Source organism: Scophthalmus maximus, chromosome 9 (genome assembly GCF_022379125.1).
Source record: "Scophthalmus maximus strain ysfricsl-2021 chromosome 9, ASM2237912v1, whole genome shotgun sequence".
Taxonomy (NCBI): Eukaryota; Metazoa; Chordata; class Actinopteri; order Pleuronectiformes; family Scophthalmidae; genus Scophthalmus; species Scophthalmus maximus.
Window position 1 is genome coordinate 17,120,155 of NC_061523.1, and position 20,561 is coordinate 17,140,715.

General features: G+C 44.3%; 1 protein-coding gene across 5 annotated transcripts in view; it reads left to right on the forward strand.

Moving 5' to 3' along the window:
* The window catches only part of elf1 (E74-like ETS transcription factor 1), a 32,964-nt gene extending 12,783 nt beyond the window's left edge, over positions 1-20,181 (forward strand). For 3 of the 5 annotated variants that reach the window (XM_035650396.2, XM_035650395.2, XM_035650398.2), the window contains exons 2-10: positions 11,596-11,940; positions 12,368-12,424; positions 15,411-15,585; positions 15,859-15,963; positions 16,111-16,272; positions 16,410-16,493; positions 17,162-17,354; positions 17,562-17,921; positions 18,862-20,181. In XM_035650396.2, coding sequence (XP_035506289.1) covers positions 11,869-11,940; positions 12,368-12,424; positions 15,411-15,585; positions 15,859-15,963; positions 16,111-16,272; positions 16,410-16,493; positions 17,162-17,354; positions 17,562-17,921; positions 18,862-19,669 — 2,016 coding nt within the window. In that variant the 5' untranslated portion in view covers positions 11,596-11,868 and the 3' untranslated portion in view covers positions 19,670-20,181. Of the gene's footprint in view, positions 1-5,659; positions 5,804-11,595; positions 11,941-12,367; positions 12,425-15,410; positions 15,586-15,858; positions 15,964-16,110; positions 16,273-16,409; positions 16,494-17,161; positions 17,355-17,561; positions 17,922-18,861 lie in introns of those variants that run through there. The other 2 variants (XM_035650397.2, XM_035650400.2) reach the window with 2 other exon arrangements.
* Positions 20,182-20,561: the final 380 nt, after the last annotated feature.

Consider the following 20,561-nt stretch of genomic DNA (forward strand, 5'->3'; position numbering starts at 1 on the left):
CATGGGCCTGAAATGGGTCAAAGCCAAGAGCGTATCTTTTCAGATACAGGGAGAGAGAGAGAGAAAGAGTGTGTGTGAGAGAGATGATATGTGAAATATCAGGTCACACCTTTTGATAACACTCCTGGTTATGCAACGCACCACGCCGGTCAGGGGGCAGATTCTGTCTTCTGGTTGCAAATAGGTTCACTTATCGCAGGTTTAACGCTCCGTGGTGGAAAGAAACCACGTTCATTAAATCAACTAATGCACAAGTTTGATGTAAAAAAAAAAAAAATTATTCCACTATATGAATCTGACTTCTTTACAGTTATATTTTCAAATTAGGGGTTTGCATACAAACCAATAATGACTGTAGAATACACTGCAAACTGCCTACAACTTTGAGGAGCGTTTTGTGAGTGCATACCTTCGCCAAGGCCTAATGCCTTATGTTGTCATTTTCAGGAGAGAAAAAAAATCCTGGATCTGCCTGTTTATCCAGATCTACTCCATGCCCCACCCCTCAACAGAATTTTATAGAAATTGGTAGAGTAGTTTTAGTGTAATCGTGCATAAGAACAAACAAACAGACAAACAAACGCAGATAAAACATAGCCTCATTGGCGGAATTTAAGTCAATGGTGACCATCTACTTGCTGCTTGCATGTTAATGTACCAGCAATAATCAGCTAAGGATATAATGTTTTACACATTATAATACTCTGCAGAATGTATTTGTTGTGTAGTGTTTTTATTGTGGTTATAATTCCTTGACCCAAGTAAAAGATCTGACAGATCATCGGTCAGGCTGGATTTACAAAAAAATAGTAGATGCAATTTGCTTCCTATAAATGTTCAAATAAGAGGTCGTCTCTGCTTGTTGGCGGATAATATACACTCAGTAAAAGGTAAATGTACCTATGACGAATTATTATAATTATGAGACAAATACTACCAACAGTGTAATTGCAGTTGACGTAAATAACTTTGAAGTTTATTAACGTTATGAAGTGACCTACCTAAAGGAAATGGTGACAGTTCAGGTACTATGATAAACGTTTATCTGTCATAGAAGTTGCTCACTGAACTTGCGTGGGTGGAGGCAGGTTTGAGTAGTGCAATTTTATTTTGTTCCAGATAAAAGCAGCGCGCAGAACCTGATAAAAATTTCCATGAGCTCTGCCTGTGTTTGAGGCAGAGTTGTCTTTGACAGTATCATTTGGAAATACAGGAGTATGATGCACGTATGACTTAACTAACAGTAAGCTGACTGCTGTAGATTGGGAGCACTCTACACTGCAGCGGCCTGAGAGCACATTCACAGAGCGATGTTTTTCTTTCCAATTATATGGGTTCCACCCTGCATGAGGTAACATCGTGCACAAAATAGGCTCCGAACTGTGCGATGGATCTGAACATTTAACCAACATGCTCAGTGAAATAAGTATGAGCTGGTGTCCGCTGCCAACTCCCTCACACTCCCTCGTGCGGATTTAAACATCGTGTTGGTTTTAATGCAGTATCACTTTGTACAAAGAGGCATTCTGACCCGGCACACTGAGGGAAATTGATTCCCCACATGGTTTTCCAGAGGCTTTGGTCCCAGACACCCAGCTGCAGTGGTGTCTCTGTCTGGAAGCTTCAGCGGCAGGCTGTCATATTGACAACTGGCCGTGCCTATAATGACTCCAGCATTCCAAATAATCTTCTCAACTACTGTCTAAGTGGAAATGTCTTGGTTGTGGAGGGCAGATGGTTTATTTATTTCATGAATCATTTATTTTTTATCCCGAAAACTTGCCTCCTTTTTTTTCCACTTTGCTCTTATATTTTACCCCCTGGTTGATGGTGGCATGTGACATGAAATGCAACCGTTGTGGTGGAAACACCAGGGGCTGAACCACAGGTTTGACAGGTGAATAGCACAAAACAACAAACCCCAACACAAACCTCAACCCTGTCGTAATTTATACTCTTCTAGTTTGAGCTCAAATGATTACATTGATACCAGTCTCATATCTGTCCTTTCAATATAATACTCTCGCCAGCATTAAAGAAGTGGAACCAGACAGCATGGTTCTGTCAGGAGGTAACGAAATAGGCCTTCGAGCACCACTGAATGAAAAAATGTCAAGTTGCGGTTTTATGGGGGGTTATTCTGCAAGTATGTGTAATTTGTGATCTTATGAAGTGCTAATAAGCGAACCGTAACCCTAACCCTAACCCAGGCTAAGTGTTGTATCATGTCACTATTGTTGAAATCTGACCTTGTGTTTCTTGGCCATACCTATCAAATAATGCCCTCTTCCATTTTGACATTGACCCAAATGTCTCTGCTGGACTTTGTTTCCCAACAATTCTCTTTTCTTTCATCCTGTCTAGTAACAGCAGTTCACCACACAGACAGAAGGGCTTGAAAACCCCATCCAGTCGTCTGTTGATGCATGTTGGGCTCGGTCTTAGACTCGCCAACACACGGGGCCTCCGCTGAGCAGAGCGAGGCCCAGCCGCCCTCTCCGTCTCGTACCACAGAGCCAACTTTACGAGCTCTCTCCCTCGGCTTGTTGCTAAGCAACAGCCACTCCTTGTTTACCTTTGCGTTTTTGCATTGTGATTCTCATCAGAATAACATAAAGCCAACTCATCTGGAGACTGATTGTCGGGCCCTCTTTATTCAAAGTAGTGTTTAAGCAATGGTCACCTTGTTCATGAGCTGTCCGTTAGTGTTCGTAGCTTCCTGGAAGAGCTAGATAGATTTAGAGCCATGTTTATTAAACCCGCACACTTATCTTCTCCTACTTCCCGCACTTAATTATTACAAATCTCTAATATAGTTTAACAATGACGCCGTGTCAATATTTTGTTATGTAACCAGCGTGAGCACATCTGTCTTTAACCAGGTAGTTTATTGTCCTCATGTCATGCGCCCATGCTGCACCTTCCCCATGACCCGTCTATCGTAAATGAGTGTATTTCATAAAGCCTTCTCAAATATTGACCAGGCCTGGCAGATTGTCCTTTTGCTTCCTGCACAGAGATCAAACACTGCTTCAAAAAAGGTCAAATGAATATTTGATTGATGTTCACAGCAGCTGGAATATTCTGACTAAATTAGGGATTAGTGTAGTCATCCTAATTTTTAAATCATCAATGCACTTCAGACAGTGTAGTTACAGCCAATTATGACAAGTACAAGTTATGTTGTAATATCTGAAGAATGCAATCCCAACATTTGCCATGACCTCATGAGTTGTAGTTAAGTGAGTAAGTTAAGTCACATAGCTTGACAGTTTTTTCTCTTCACCCCATTTGACGTGTGCACCTGACATCACACAATGCAATGACCCGGCGCTTCTGTCCCGAGATCAAGAACTGAGGCACACGTTTACCGGCTTCAAGATTAGATAGAAACATTAGCCAGTGATACCTGATACCACACTGACCCAGCATTCAATTGTGTGAAATCAGATAAGCTGTCTTGAAGGGGCTGAGCTGTGAGTGGTCCTGTCTGGGAGGCTTTACGGGGGATCAGATGAGGAGAGCTGATTTAGTCGCTATCACCCGTTAAACTGAGCTCGATCAGCTGCAAATTAGAATGTCTCACAGTGTTTTATCTTTTCCCAACAGCAACAAAAACATTAGCATACGTAATAGATCAATGTAATAGAAGACAACGTTTAGTAGTGGATTTAAAGGAGTACTTTGACATTTTGGGGAATAGGAAAATGAAAACTTAGATGATCACTCTTTGACAGTTTGTTTAGTTCAGCATAAAGACAAGGGGGGGGGGGGCATTTAGCCTGGCGCTGCCTTCATAGTGTATCTCCATTAGAACATTTTTGTCTTCTTAGAAAAGCTTCAACCCTTAGTGTGTGACAAGTCAGAGAAATATGAGATCGTTTCAATCCTCTTTGATTCTGCTCCCTCTCTAGGCGTGTTGTTGGTTAGATATTGCTGCATGCCTGACTATGGGTGGACACATCAGCCTGCTTGTGTGTCCAGACCTGTTTGGTATGCAGCCTCCTTTGCAACAGCTGGGTCCCCTGTTCCCAGCCTTGACTCAGACTCGGAGCCCTGAGATTAACCAAGTCGTATATGCTGCAATGCTGGTGTGGAAAGTATCTTTGCAAAGTTCACGCGGTATATAATCTCCAAGTGGAATTTCTCCCTTTAGCTAAATTAGCTGTTGTGGGAAGTTACATAATCTGGTGAATGCTACCAGCACTGGAAATTGGCACAATGGTTTATGGTTTAAGGAAGAATTAGTAATGTCATCCTTCACCTTGTTTTTAATTAAGCTTGGGTATGCTGCTGGTATTTTTGTGGGTATCATCTCCTCTGTTGCTGCTGGCAGTACACATACGCTCTGACATGTTAGTATTGGTATGCATGTAAACACATCAGATTTAGGTGTGTGAATATGCAGGTACAGTTTGCAGCACAGTAGACCTGTTCTTTGTCCTTGAGAAACAACCCAGGACTTGAATTAAGCCATGGTTTACATTTTTGTATTTGTCTTTTAATCTATAGAGAACCTCCTGTACATATATAAGGGGAGGCTTGGTTTCTGTTTAAAAATTATAGAATTTAGCATTTCCAGTCCAGTCATGCATCAAAGTGCTCCCACACAACAGCCTGAACAACAGCAGGATGAAGTATTTCAAATATGTCTGAAAGAAAAAAGAATCAGCAGTGCAGTTTGAGGCAACCGACGCACACGCACAGACTTGCATGTTTTATGTCCTTTATACCTTTTTGTGGTTTTTAATTTGAATCATTGGGATTTTGAAATAGAGGAAATGATGTAATCTATCAGAGACACAAGAGCGGACGGAAGGATTGAGACCACCTACGTTTACCTGACACAGTCAGAGTAAAGATCCCATAGATTTTCAGAAACAACTTCAGTTAATGACACAAAACAGGGTTGTATTTGACACCACATCTGTCAGCTGAGGAGTAACGTGGACATGGTCCTGGTACTGTGGGAAATTAAGTATTTTAAATTGGACTCTTAATTTCCAGGCATTAACTTCCCCCTGTTACACCTACAGTCACAATGCCAGGATATTGTTAGTGATACGTTACATGACAAGGAGTGTCCATTTAACAATAGATCAATTGGTTTTTAATACAAGGACATAGTGAAGTACTGTTCTCCACACATATTACACTATGTCCTGCATAGACCACATTCAAATCAGACGAACCCACAATAAATAGCATTGTTTGGAGTAGCGCTGTGTGTTTTTATGTAAAAATATGTATTTGCAAGTTATATTTTGGAATCTTTAGAGTAAACATAGTCTTTTTTTTAGTAGTTAGGTCAGGGCTTTGAGCTTGGATGGATTGGCCTGGAAAATTAAGATCAGATTCATACTGGATCCAGTTCTGGTTTGTTCAAATACCTGGATCTGCCAAAAGTAAAGAATAATAATCAGCGAGTAAGTGGGCAGGGTTCCCACGTTTAGCCTGCCCTGGCTGTGGCTCTCAGCGCTTTTAAATTTCAAACATTACTAGTGGTAGATTTCGTTGCCCTCCTTGCTAGACCAGTCTTACTCTCCACTTGACTGGACAAAATCATGCAGATATCAGAGCAGCACATTGCAACTCAAGCTGTGATGTTTGAGGTTGCAAATGTCTTTTTCTAAAACTTTGCTGCAATTTCCTGTCCTGTTTTCACAACCCCAATGGTTCTTTCCATCTGTGACATGTGGCCTGTTGCCACACAATAGAAATAGGCTGCTGTTTTGATGCATCTCTTAGTTTAAAACAAGCTTCTCTGTGAAAAAAACCTAGTACTGGAGTCATTACGCATCTGGTAAGACATCAATAATGTTGCCACCTTGACACATGTTTAGTTTTGAAGGATTGATTGTGATTTGCATGTGTATGGGTACGCATTTCCAGATTTATCATGTTCACACTAACTAGAAGCAGAAGTTAATCCGGCAGATGGAGTTTCTTGTTAGTGAGTGGCCCGTACGTGCTGTAGGGCAGCTATTCTCAGTGGCTCTTAAAAAGTTTGCGGGGTGCTCTAGTTGCACAGGCGGCTCATCTGTGTGCTGTTATAATTTTTCTCTGACTTGTACGTTAAAACTGTGTGACAGGAACTTTGTAGTTTGTTCTGAGAATTTGTGTGAAACCGACTCATGGGGCCAAGTTAGAGCCGTGTGTGTGTGTGTGCGTGTGTGTGTGTGTGTAGCATGTCTATATAGGTGTGTGAGGAGTGGTGGGGGGTTAGTAATGTCACCTCTTTTTGCACGCCTTGTGTCACAGCATTGCAGTGGAGAGATGTCTGCAGTTGGCAGGTGTGGAGTCCTGTTGTGGTCCTTATGAATTCATTTGAGAGTAGCAGGTTTTTTAGAAGACAGAAGGCAAGAGAATATCAAATGGTGCCTCTTATCTCATCTACAGGGCATAATGGTGTTTTAAAATGCCTTATCAGTCTGCTTTCCTAATAAATTGTAGTTATGGGCCTCAAAATGATGCTCAAAATACTGGGGACTTAAAGATTTGCGTGCAAAACATGTTTTCCATTGAGTGTACCAAGTAAAAATACTGTGCAAATCTGTGTCAGGGTACAAGACTTAGTCATTATCACTCGTGAAGATATTTCTAGTTACTACATTATTCATGTAGGAAATGCTACCTGTATCACACCCGTCACATCTACAAGAGTAACAGCATGTTGTTGGAGAAGGAAGGTGGGGGAGTTGAGAACTTTCCGCTCTTACACAGAGGAATACATTTTCGTCTGTGTGGTTTAACAGACAGGAAGCAGCAGAACCCACTGTTCAGTGATGCTGTTCCTGTGAGTGCAAGATTCACAGGTCAGTTTGTGGCTGTGTTTTTCTTTTTTCTATCCTTTTTTAAAACATGTCACTGCTATTTCTGGCTGACAGTATTTCTCTTGCATGCCCTGAACAAGAAAGTCCAGTACATTGCGCTGTCATAAATGGCATGTTAGAAGAGTCTATGTAGGACAGAGGGCAGCCTTTGACGTCCATTTTTGAATGAAAACTGAATCTGATCTCTGGAGACAGTTATGAACTTTCATCCCTGTTCTCAAGACCGTATTATCCTACTAAAGCTACTATCTTCAAAAACATACAAAAACACGGCACAAACAACTGTTGACACAGGAAGGGTCCTTCTCCCAGAGCCTTAAACCTGAGTGGAAAAGTACAAGGTTTGCAGGAGATGAGATTAAATTCCTTTCTCCTTCTGAAAGCCTTTGCTGGAGGTGACGTTTCTTTTTTCTTTTTTCACTCTTCATTTGGTCCTGCCACGGCAGAGCCAAATGCCTCCTAGTGTAAGATTGACACAGCGGGTTTTGGGTGGGACGCAGTGCTCTCTCTCGTCTCTGTGTTCCTGATGCCTTGCGCTCTGCAGCTGCATGCTGTTACGCAGTGTCTGTGCCTGCCTCTGTGCCCGCCTCTGCCATTTTATCGCCACACGCATGGTGTGGCCTCAGGATTGCAGTGAAAGCACTCCTTTATTTGGCTCAATAAACTCGAGTTGGAGTTTGAAACATGGCGAGACATGCTGTATTGTGCAACGGTGCGTGGTGGGTAAAATGTTGAATGCTTCGAAAAATACTGTATACAAAAACAGTTTCTATGGTGCTGACGGTGCTGCAGCCGCGGTGAAAACTGTCTCCGTGTGTACTTTTTCATCTGGCAGTTCAATGACATCTGGGTAAAGCATGTCGAAAACCGATGTCCAGAAATGATGACCAGGATGCTCTAATGCTCATATGGGCTATCACAGGGCTCCAGGAATGAGCTGGAGCCTCATATCACTGAGTCATTTCCTTTACAGGAACCCAGAGGATCCTGCAAAAACAGCATGTCTGTGCTGACAACTATTCAAAAACACAGCAGTGGTAAGCCCCACGCGTTTTCTGCCATCTTGCACATCGGTGTTTCTCTGCGCTGCTGAGCTGGGGAAACTAAACCTTACTCATGTAACGTGAAGATTGTCTTCCGTTGGTTCTAAAGTGTGTCACGGGATCAAAGGCAAAATCACTCTGTTCTGAAACCTTTGAAAGTGTAGAAAGACCCTATATTTATGTCAGTTTTACCAATCTTTTCGTCAACGTCTCTACCTGTGTGGGGGAAAAAAGTTTTCAATTACCAAGAACAAGTCTCCATGTCTGAGACGCCAACTTCCTCTTAACTCCTGCGCTGTCGTATCACAACCCTCCCAGAGCACTGCTCAACAATCATGTCACCTGTGGAAATCTGCATATTTGTAAGCCGAGCTGAAAATGGTTGATAAGTAAAGTTTGCCCTGGTCCTTTTCTCGCATCTCACAATGTTTGCACTCACCACATTCAGGGTGAGTCATTGCATAGTCATTCAATTGGCTTAAATTACCTCCTTTCATGGTCAACAATGAGCTCAGCTGAAGAGACTAAAGCGGGGGAAGTCAGGCCTTCTGGGAATACTCCATTTGTTCATGAATCCCGACTCTAATTGGTTGTTATGCGACTGGCAGTCACCATACTGTAGGGGTGAGGTAGGCTGGGGTTTTCTCTATACCCCTCTCAGCCCGTTTGTAACAGCCGGTCGTAATTCCTGGAGATCCATCTTGGTCACGTGATAAGCCACATGATAAGCCACATGGAGCCACACTGTCAGCTGACCATATTAATGGTTATCTGTAGGGCTGCAACTAAATGGCGGCAATTTCGGTGATTAAACGGTTGCTTAAATCATCTGAAGAAACATTTGTTTGGACTATTGTTCAGACAAAACACGCTATTTTGAATTCAATGACTTAGACTTTAGGAAATGGTGACATTATCATCTCACATTTATGAGCCTTTATTTATTAATCAATCAGGGTGAATCAATCAGGGTTTTTGTTTGTACTTATAAATATTGTTTGATCCTAATAATGGATCAAATGACATTTTGTATTGTGAAATTAATTTAACAAGGAGATCACCCTGCTCTCCAGTCCCATTCAGGTCTACTGAGCATTTTAGTGTCTTTCAGCTCATTGTTTTGATTGCAAAACCTGCAACTTACTGTTTTGGTTCATTGATAGCACAGCAGCTGTCTTGTACAAGAGCTGGCTGTGCATCTGCTCATCACCAAGTAGACGACAAACAAAGTTTGTGACTACTTTTAGCAGCAAGATATTTCCCTCGGGAGTTGGTTGAGACCAAAAACAGAAGCAAAAGAGATTTAATATTTGACTTACATTCAACAGATGGCCAGAAACATGACTACAAACATGCTGACAATGTGCAGCAATGTTTGGGTGTGTTGAAAGGCAACAAGTGTGTCGTTGCCCGATGCGAGTGTGATTTTAGAATTCTAATGTCTATCAATTCATTTTTCAGATTGTTTCAGTGCATGATGGCATTATTTGTTAAGTTTTAACAGCACGTACTCTTAGGAATTGAAAGGAGGGAGTGGGTGGGGGGTTGGGGTGACATGTAGCATGTGTCAGATTTAAATACAGGACACCACAGTTGCACATTTTTTTGCTGTAGACCCAAACCGAGATGCCGTGCCTGGTAACCACACTAAAATACCGTCTGTCAAAAGAAGGCCCCACCCAGCGCGAGTCACAGGCAGTCTATTTGCTCTGTAGATGATTATGCATTGACTAACATCCCATTAAAATCCCTCCCTCCGCTGTTCTCCTCCTCTTCATGACGTAGTAGTTGCAGTTACAACCCAGCCCCTGTGCTGGGACAAGGCAGCTGTTGTCATGTGCTCGGGGATAATGTGCAGGCTGCATCGGACTAATGGCTGGCTCTCTTATATCCCTGTCTGCCATGAGCACCATGCCAACTGGGCCATCCAGATCAATGAAGCACTGTAAGAGGAGGGATGAAGAAGAAAAATTCGCACACAAACACGGACACAGTCTGATATGTTTGTAGTAGGAATACAGCAGACAAGATGCATTGAGTCACATGAAACAAAGACAAACAAAAGAAATGCAGTTTATTCTGTCTTGATTCAGTGTGATGATCATATGATTTGATGTCTGTTTCCTGTCATCTGATAACCCGCTAATGACTGGATGCAGATGATTTTCTCGTTGTGTGCCCTGAGTCCAGCCTGCAAGCTTATATGCTTGCACATGACAGCTTCATAAATATCTATAAATCTAACACAAACTATGACAGTTCAAAAAGGGGAACTGAGAGGCTCTGTTGGTTTAGTGCAAGGAACTCCTCAGATCTGGGGTGAGGCACCGAGGCTGGGCAGGGCAGTTGCAGTGATCCCATGTGATACAGACCACGGCACATTTGCCTTATCCCACGTGGGGTGTCTTGGTCCAGCTTCACGAGGGCAGATGAGGCCATCTGCTGTAAATGTGTGTGTGTGTTCCATGTGTAAGTGGATACTCATTTTGCAGGCAGACACATGTCTACCCAGTTTTTCCCCCCTGTTATTTGTCCTTTGTTTGTTACATGATTTATACATCGCCCGCCATTTAGAAGCCCCAGTTTCTGTTAATGTCTCGTCACACTCTCATGGCGCAAACGTGCCAAGGAGACCAGGGCAGTGAAGAGCTCCAGACAGATGGCAGCAGCATCCAGCCCGAGCAGAGGTGGGCATGGACGCTGCCCAGCGGACACAGCAGGGAGGGACTGACTGCAGTGGCACACTAGTCTCGTTCCAGACCCTGGCCACATGTTAATATTCTGTTCGGTCGCTTAGCAGAAACATTAACTCAATCAAAGCATTAAATCGACATTTGTTTGCCCCCTGTGCCCTTTCTCTGTCACCGTCTCCCCTATTACGCCCCCCTCCCCCTTCATTGTACAAGTGGCCCTGGTATGCAACTTAATTAGTCACAGGCATTTCAAAGCAATAAACATTGCTATCTCTAACTTCTCTACTGCTGCCAGCTCTTTGGTCTGTAGGAAAGAAGAGGGGGTGTGGCTCTTGGGTCTCTTCATCCATTTATTCTTCAACCCAGCATCTGCCCCTCCCATCCATTAGCCCCCAAACCTGCCTTTGGGTATCTGGCTGTTGGGACACACCTCAACACACAAAAACTAACAAGCAGGCGACCTCAAGTTTCTCTCCCCCGCCGCTCGGATTGCAGTAACTCCCTGAGTGTGTGTGTGTGTGTGTGTGTGTGAACCCTATGGCAAGACTGGATTGTGTGGTCCTGTGCAAGTAGGTGTCGACAAGCACAGTAGGCTGTTCCAGCTCTTGCATTTTCAGAAGATCTGTTTAGTAATATCTGTGTTATTATATCCATCGTTAATATTTGCAAGAATACAACTTCATTGTCATTGAGCATGAAACCAGTTGCACCTCTTCTTCTTTTGTTTTTCTTTTTTTTTGCTCGATCTTGACTTGCTTTGAATTTATCAAGGGTTGTGAGGCAGGAACTATCCAGCGATCGGATTCCCATCCTGAAACTTGAGGACTAGACACTAGCCCTGATAAAGTATGTCCCCTGCTCTGGAACTGTGTAGGTCTGCTATTATTCAAATGGCAAGTTTAGGCCCCTTGCACTTTTCTCCATACTATCCCTGCTCCTCCCTGCCCCTCGTTTCTCTCAGCGACATTAAACTGATATGATACAGTATATCTGCTGACCATCGCCATGTCTCTCTCCTTCTGCCAGGTGTCGATGCTCCAGGGACCCAGCCTCTGTATCGGAGAGGGACGAGGCTGCTCCCACCTGGGCCACAGATCTCCTCTGAAACTCGGCTTGTGGTGTCTCTCTCTCTCTCTCAGAGCACTAACCACGCAGGTCAGAGAACAGGAGGAGGAGGCGGACGTCGACGACAGGAAATACATTTTGTCGTGAGGTGAAGCTGAGTCCCTATCTGCGCAGAGAAGGAGGCGGAGTAGTCAGATATTTTAGGCTGCTCGCTGCCCTCTGAACTCCACCGCCATGACGACTGCAATGCAGCCCAGTGAACTGGTGTTTGAATTTGCCAGCAATGGGATGGACGAAATCAATCAGGTACATATCGCATTGGAGAAGCCACCATTCAAACTTTTTTCCATACTTTGTCGCTGTTTAGCATAACTTTCATTTGATGTGTTGTGTTAGGTCTTGTTGATAAATGTGGGACTTTTCAAAGCAGGACAAAAAAACTTGCGTAAACAGCATGGGGCAGGATTTTCTGTGGCTCAGAGCCCGTTAACTCTGAGAACATGTTGGGGAAAACGCGGGCGGAGGGGAGGATGGAGCAGAGAGGAGGTCTGGGAAGAGGGAGTGTGCTCTCTTTGGAGCACAGAAATGGAAAGAGTGAAAAACCTGCAGCTAGGCTGGGTTGCGTGGGAGGGAAAGGGTGGGGCTTGGCCATGAATGTGTTTACGACACACAGGTTACTGTGTGTGCATGCGATGTGAACCTTTGCCTATGTGTCTTTTCATTGCCTGGTCAGGTGTGCAGTTATCTCATCCCCACACTCATCACTGAATCCTGTGGAGCAGGATTGATTGTAAGTGTGGATGTATGTGTGTTCATGTGTACCAGTATCTGTATGTGTGTATCTAGAGTGACAAATTGTCACCGGATGCCTGAATAACACTGGTTCAGGCCTAACCTGACGGACCAGTTGTAAGGCTTCTCGCAAGGGATGGGATGATTCCACTTTAAGGTCTTCCATTGTTCCAGCGCCACAGTTTTGTTCCTTGCTGCACCCACTTAACCTGTTATGCAAGCAGTCCGCCCCTATTTACAGAGTCCTAGAAATACCCCTAAAAAGGAACAACACATTAACTCACCACCACAGTGGCCATTTTGTTTCTGCTGGCTGTTGTAAAGGTTTATTTTGGCCATAATAAAGCTTTTGGAGGCGAGTGATATCATAGAGTAGGTTCTTTAATGATTAGCCTCGCTATATTGGTTTTAAAGTCAATAAGTAGCTCCCCGCGGCGTATCATGTAATGACCGCCACGAAAAGTTGTTCTCTTAACTCAATATATGAAACAAAAGGTAATGTCTCTACATTTCAAGCCACAGAAACAGACGTCATACACCGAGTGGTGATTCTGAGAATGTTGTAAGTGTACAGACTATTGTGGCTGGGCAGGTAAAGCAGAAGAGAGAGGGGTGTCGGGAGGGAACAGTCTGCACTGATGCCGTTGTTGTCAGAGGCAGAATGGGGAACTCGAATATGTAAATAGGCCCGATTCTTATCACTCGTTTCCCTACTAGAAATACTATTTGAGTCAACAAAGAGGAAGAAGCTTTCAAAACCTTTATAATGTTCAATACTATTTGTCATACTTTGTCGCATGTGTGGCGCCACTTCTCCTAAGAGCCCCACCTTCTCACATTGTTACACCTTTCTCTCCTTCATTGTTATTATCTTGCACATTGTGACACGTTTTTTGAAATTTGTCCAATCCACGCTCAGTTTACATGATAACACGAGAATAGTCTCAAGGTGTTGCCAGCAAAAACAGGATCCAGTAAACATCAAAACAGCGGTGGAGACAGCATCCTCAGTCTGTCTCTTGCTCTGTCAGCAAACGGTGTGGGACAATCTGTGTTTGGTGGGAGGGGGTGGGAGGTGCTGCTGTTTCAGGAGCTCAGCAGACCAATAGTTGAAAGGCCTTTGTCTACACGCACATATACACACACACACACACTTGACTCTCACTCAAGGATAGCAAACATCATTTAAGTCCAGACGAGGAGACGCGGTAGCCTCCCTGCCTCGCTATCTGATACTATGTCTACCAAAGACTCCGATTAATGGGAAACATCCAGGGTATGTTAGTGAGACACTGATAGTGCCGGTAGTCAAAGCAAGACCCAGGGCTTTTATTAGTACCAGGAGGCCATGTGGTTTTGCTGCTGGGATGACACGAGATGTTGGGTGCTGATCTTCAGATTTACGATTGACACCTTGTGCGGCCATCTTTCTCTATACCCACAAACGTATGTACAGTGCACACGATCAACGAATTGTGCATTTTGGCTAATTACTGCTGGTGCCGCTTAGAAGGCCCAACCACCACCATGTCCAAATAATGAGCCGGTCTGTTAGTTTCCTGGTTAAAGTGTAGCCAGAATGGGAGTGTAGCTAACTCCATTGACTCCACTTTCCCACCCCCACGACCAAAGGCCCAGACACCTGGTATGCCTCGAGGTCCGAACCAACAATGGACACTTGTGCTGAGAGACAGATATGCCTTTATTCATTTTTTTCTTACTGCACTATTTTTGTCTATCTGTTTCCCCCTTTCACCAGGTTGTCACTGTAAGAATGTGGTTTCATTGATCTACACAGTTTAACATTTAAATGGATGACTAAATGACTTTTCAGCCCTTTTAACTGCTTTTTGATGGGGAATTAAATTCTTCTTCTATTGCTGCTGAGCAGAATCAGTGCTGTGAAAATGAACAATTTATCTTCTTCTTTTTTTTTTATGTATATCAGTGCGTTTGACACACATTATACATTTAGAAGCCACTCATCAAGTAGCCAAAGGAGTTATATTAGCTGATTGCTTCTGACATGGTGAAAGAAATGAGTTCAGCACATTTTGTGAAGTGTAGTCTGCTGCCATCTCCTGGTCGTCAGTTGGTGCTGAGGGGTTCTGCACCAAAATGCATCCTGAGGTGACCCTTTTTTGAATTGTAACAAAAATCATGATTATGGATTGAAAAAAAAATGCTAATTTCATTTGAGCATTTCAAAATTGGCGTCTCTCGTGCTTGTGTGTCAACCGGACCAAGAAACACAGCAGAATGAGACATTTAGAGGACCATATGACACTCTTATTGAAAGGACTGAGTAAATCCCCATGTCCCTCACATTGACATGAACCAAGCGCCCAGTGAGCACTCTTGACACGGCCATGTGTTTGAGGAGCTCTCAGGTATGTTGTGTCTCTCGGTGGTTCTTCAACGGTTTGGCTCCCGAACTCCCCCGTGCTCCTTCCTGCACCAAGCTGTGCCGGGCCTGAAATGAGAGGGCAAGGTTGGAATTCCCACAGCACATTTAGTACATGATGGAGGAGGTGCCCGTCTGCAGTTCATGATTGATCCATTAACATTAATTTGGGTTTATATAATTTCTCAGCATTAGATTAACATCTCAGGAGAAGTAGGCCAAATCAAACATCTGGTTCCTGTCTTCTTCAGCGGGTCCCTGCGGACTGCTGCAGCGCCGCAGAAATGAGTACTCCTTCATGCCGTGTGCCTCCATATTAGCTGAAAATTGAGTGTGATTCCGCAATATTTTACAAGGCAATAAAAATAAGGGACCAGATCAGGTTATAACATTAATCTGATGTCATCTGGGGATTTTTTATTGCATTTATGAAGCGTAGTAGAGGGATTAATAGTGTTTTATTGCAAATATACATATGTATTTGCAAAGACCGTCTGTCCCTTTTTCTCCCAGCGGAAGCTCCAGCGGTACAGCATGTCATAGCTTTCTCCGTCGATGTGTGTGTCCTTTTCCCACTCAGCTGGACGACCCGTCAGTGTTTCCGGCGGTGATCGTGGAGCAGGTGCCTGCAAACGATCTGCTGCAGGTCTACTCAGGCCTGGACTCGGACGAGGTGCCCAATGGAATCATGGTGGACACCACCCTACACGTGGTGGAGGAACCTTCCATCTTGGTGGGAGGGGTGGACCTCTCAGGTAAAGATATTCTACCTTACCATGATTTAAAGGGAGCAGTATGTCAGCATCTGAGTCTAAATGAAAACAGTTTGCAAATGTGCAGAAGACTGCACTAGGCAGAAAAATCAACCCATTTGATGTAAATCTCTTTTTATTTTTAATTGATAATGAAACAAATGTGAATCTCACCATCTGTGTTGTGCTTAACTTTACCGGAAACTGTTAAAACATCTGAAGTCTAAGATGGTGTTAGGGATGTGATTTTGATGATTTGGGTTTGTCTTTGCGCAGAGACAACAGTCTCAGGCGGAGAGGACAGCATAGAGACGAGTGAAGCTGCAGCAGCTCTTCTTAACATGGAGTCCCCTAACAACATTTTGGATGAGAAGCGTATGAGTAAGTTCATTTGCATCTTTGATACTTTCAAAAATGGTGCGACATATTTGTTTTGATCCAACATCGTTCATATTTGGAGCATGAGGCTTGTTCTTCTGGTGTTTTTCATGGTTTGTCTTTGTTCCTGTATCTCTTATTTATGTTTAGTTCACACCTACGGCACTCTGCTGGAATCAGACCTGACATACGCCCCACTGAGGCCTGACCAGATGGATTGCAGTGCCCTTGACATGTCCCTAGACGAGGACACTTCATCCATGGATGAGATCCCCCAAAAGAGTCCCTTGAAACCTCAGAAAAAAAATAAAGGTAGCACGGTGTTACTTCTCCTCCTTGTGAGAACACAGGGATGAGCTCTTGTACTAAAGTTTCAGTGTTGTAGTAATTGGATGATTCCACTGTGACCTTTCGGCTCCTAATGCACTACCCCTCAATTTGAATCATAGTGCGGAAGCCACGGGCGGTGCGTCCCTGCTCCCCTATCACCACCCCTAACCTGCCACTCAGGAAGAAGAGCAAAGAGGGCAAAGGTAAGTCTCACTAACGGGTTTGGTTTTCTGCAATGAGCCAATAAAAATCAAGGTCTCCCCTCCTCTTGTTCATGCTCCGTTTCCTCGTGTGGACAGTGCAACAGCAGTCCTCAACCCCTGCAGTCCAGCTGGGTTGAATCTGGCTGAGTTAATGGATGAGGGGCTCTCAGAATACTGTGTTTCACAGGGAAACAGAAGTGATTGCAGGCTGGAGGGCACACTGATGCTCTGCCGATAGAAGCAGTCTAGTGCTGCCCGGTGTGAACACTCATTGCACGATACAGTGTGACACAAACGGGACGCTGGGGCTTGAGACGGCAGGTTCAGGTGCACAGATATACATCACCCTGTCATGGTGTCTGGGATTCAAGTGACTGCTGGGAGTGTTGCTGTTTTTAACCACTTCTGGCCACAGTGTCTCACAAATCAGAGTCATCTGCTCCCAGGCTTGGTATAATTAATTCCCTCCCAAGCCCCACATGTGCGCACACCACTGACAACAAAGAGCAGTTTCTCCTCCAACCCCATAGCTGCCATATAACATTTTCAAGTAAAAATTACAAAATAAATTATAGATGTCTATTGCATGGCTCTAAGGCCCCGCCGTGAATATATGATGTGCCTGAATGTTAAAAACATGACTTAATTTACCACCTTCCAATTTGCAGGCAACACCATCTACCTGTGGGAATTCCTACTGGCTCTGCTGCAGGATAAAAACACCTGTCCCAAATACATCAAGTGGACCCAGCGAGAGAAAGGCATTTTTAAGCTCGTGGACTCCAAAGCGGTTTCAAAGCTGTGGGGCAAACACAAGAACAAGCCTGACATGAACTATGAGACAATGGGAAGAGCTCTCAGGTAAGAGGAACATACAGAGGAGCACCATTTTCCAATGCATCACGGCCCTGCACATTAGCTCTCAACCCCTGTAGACATGATTCCACAGACATGTTAATAATAATAATAATAATAACACACTGGAATGATTGTTTAGATTTTTTTGAGGCTGTTAGATTTGACAGAGGATCATGGCTATTACTCATTCCCACCTACTTTCTCCAATAGGTATTATTATCAAAGAGGCATCCTGGCCAAAGTGGAGGGGCAGCGGCTTGTATACCAGTTTAAGGAGATGCCAGCTGATCTGGTGGTGATCGAGGACGAAGACATGGGCCCCGATGCCAACGCTGGCTACGGTGGCCAGAGATCGACCAATGGCAGGTCCGTGGGGCGTGGAGGGCCCAAAGGTCACGGGAGGGCTCACGGTCAACACCAAGTCTCCGTGAAGCAGATGAAGAAGGAGCCGATTGATGAATTCCTCTACCAGGAAGCTAACGGCGGACACACCGGGCAGCTCCTCCAGTCCCTCCATGTATTTCAGGCAAATCAAGGGTCGAGTGTCCACGATCAGGCACAAGCTATGAGGTAAGAAGAACACGCATTCCTCAAGTTATAGACACTATTGCTAGATGTTTCCACTCTGAGAAGTAGGCTAGAAGTCTTGTGCCCAGTGGTATCCACTTCTCGGTATAACTCTCAGCAAGAGAGTGTAATTGGATATATCGCGATCAGATTTCTGTCACTGTCAAATATCAATATCAGCGTCAACCTGCATCAGTATTGAAAGGTGCCGAAACCACAAGATGTTTTGTTTGCAAAAACATTTTCACAGGAGTTTCTGAGGTGAAACGATTGTTTATTGGAGACACAAATGTGTGCAGCGCTGACACACGTCAAATGACTCGTTCACACAAGCACATGAATGCACTTGAAATTCATGCAATTGGACTGACTCAACCCCTTTATTATCGATTGCGACTTGGTTAAACCCTTGATGCACCAGGGTAGACACAGTAACAACAGAACCTGCGTGATATAATCCCATCTAATCCAATTGCTCTGCAGTAAATACAAACTCCATGAGTCTTGAACTATTCATTTTTCTTTTGTCAGAAATGCGTTTCACCAGCTTTTTGTCGACGCTTTCATGCTGCAGTTTGTGTTGTCGTGCAGATTTGCTTTAAATTTAGGTGTTTGTTGTGTGAACTGCTTGTATTATTAATGTGTTATCCGTCATCTGGCCTTTTTTTCCTCTGAGCAGTTAAATATAGTGTGCAGTTAGGAATCAAGGAGAATAATGATTTCAGCAGCACAGCTGACAACGCCGTTTGTTATATTAATAAGGGCATTAGTTCTGCTGTTTAGGATCATAGCTGTGCACTGGGTAACTTTCTCAACAGGGTTCCATTAAAACATAATCCCTGTCTATATTTGCAAAGATGCAAACTGAATATTCAATTAGCTCAACAGCTCTGTCTGAGATGAAGGAACACCAGAACACATTCAGTTTGTTTTGTCTTTTCAGGACTATCACTGCTCCTGCATCTGTTCCTATGGTCTTGACATCTTCTGGCTCTCTTCAGTCTGTCCCCCTCACCACTGTTCTGGCCAACGGGGACTCCTGTCACTCCCCCCCTCCGCGGGTTATTCTCCACTCCATGCCCTCCAACTCAGCAGGTGGTAAAGATGTGCTCACCATTCAAACAGCCTCTCTAGCAGGTGGAGCCAACAGCCTGGAGGACGGCCTCCCGCAGCAGCTCCTCGTCACCAGTCTGGGCTCCTCCACTCTCTCCACCTCCTCCGTCTGCACTTCCCCTCCAGGAGTCATTAGTTCCACTGCTTCCAACCTCAACGGTCTCCCGCGCCTGGTTGCCATCAACACCACCTGCGGGCAGACCATGGTGGCTCAGCAGCCTGGCACCGTAATCGCCACCGTGCTCAAATCCAGTGATCTCTCCGGGCTGCAGGTCAAAGAGGAGATGCTGGACCCCAGGTACTTTCAGTCGATGGTGAACGGCGATCCATCACTGGTGGCACACACGTTTGAGAAAGAAGAGATGGAGGTAGGGGAGGCAGAGCTGCAGTACAGGACTGTGATCATTGACACCAGTGAAAACCATGGCCAGGAGGCTGCAAATGAAACTATAATGAATGGACATTACTCCCAGAGCAGCAGCCCCAGTGAGGGCCTGACCCCTGTGGAGGAGCTGGAGGTGCGTGGGGAGATGTCCCTGCAGCCTGACCAGGGAATCAAAGGCCTGCAGGATCTGCCACTGTCTGTCCAACTGCCTGCAAACTTTATCCAGATAAAGACAGAGCCTGCGGACGTTTAGGGCTGCAGGACTCTCGCACATCAAGCTGAACCAAAAAAACAACAAGTAAATCCATTTTGACCATGGACTCCGTTTTCTTTTCCCAACACAACGATCTGGTCAGAGATCAGAAGTGAGGGATCTCGCGGCGCTTTGCTCTTAAAGGTTGGTCAGTTCAACCTCAGGATTTATTGTTTACTCACATATTTTGTGACCACGTGCCTAATTTTAAAAATCAAATTTTAGTGTTTAGTTTTTTCTAAGAAAAAGGATTTTGAATAATAATCTGTTGACATGAACCCCAGCACACACAGATACAGATACAGATACACACATAACGCACAGAACACCTTCCCCCTCCAGGAGAACAGCCATTGGATAAACCAGGGATTCTGTCCTCCAAATGTGCCAGTTAGTAATTGTCTTACCTTACTTATCATTGGACTTGTATGTTGAAAGGGGAGAAATGAGACAAACCAAAACCCGGGGACTAAATGCCAAATGGTGCAATGAAATCAAGACTTCTGACATCACGCATTGTGTATGTGTGCTTTTTAAAACCCACGTTCAAGTTCCTGTTTCCACGGATGAGGGGATGGATGCTGTGTCGCCGGGTGTAAGTGAAGAGTACCGCACCGGACGTTAAAAACAGCTCAAGACTCTTGTCATGAGGGGAAAATGATGAAAAATGGACCAAATGGCTTTTCAGACTTGCTGACTTTTAAGAGCTTATTACACATTTATTTTCATATAAACAAAAAGCATTATGCATTCACTCTCTATTACTCCTGGCCTTCAAATCACTGTGATACTGTGGAAATGGGCATTTGTTTTCGAACCAGCAAGGACAGTTCAACGTCACAACAATTTGTGTAGAGCTGCAGACTGAAGGCACAGCGAGGACGAGAGGCAA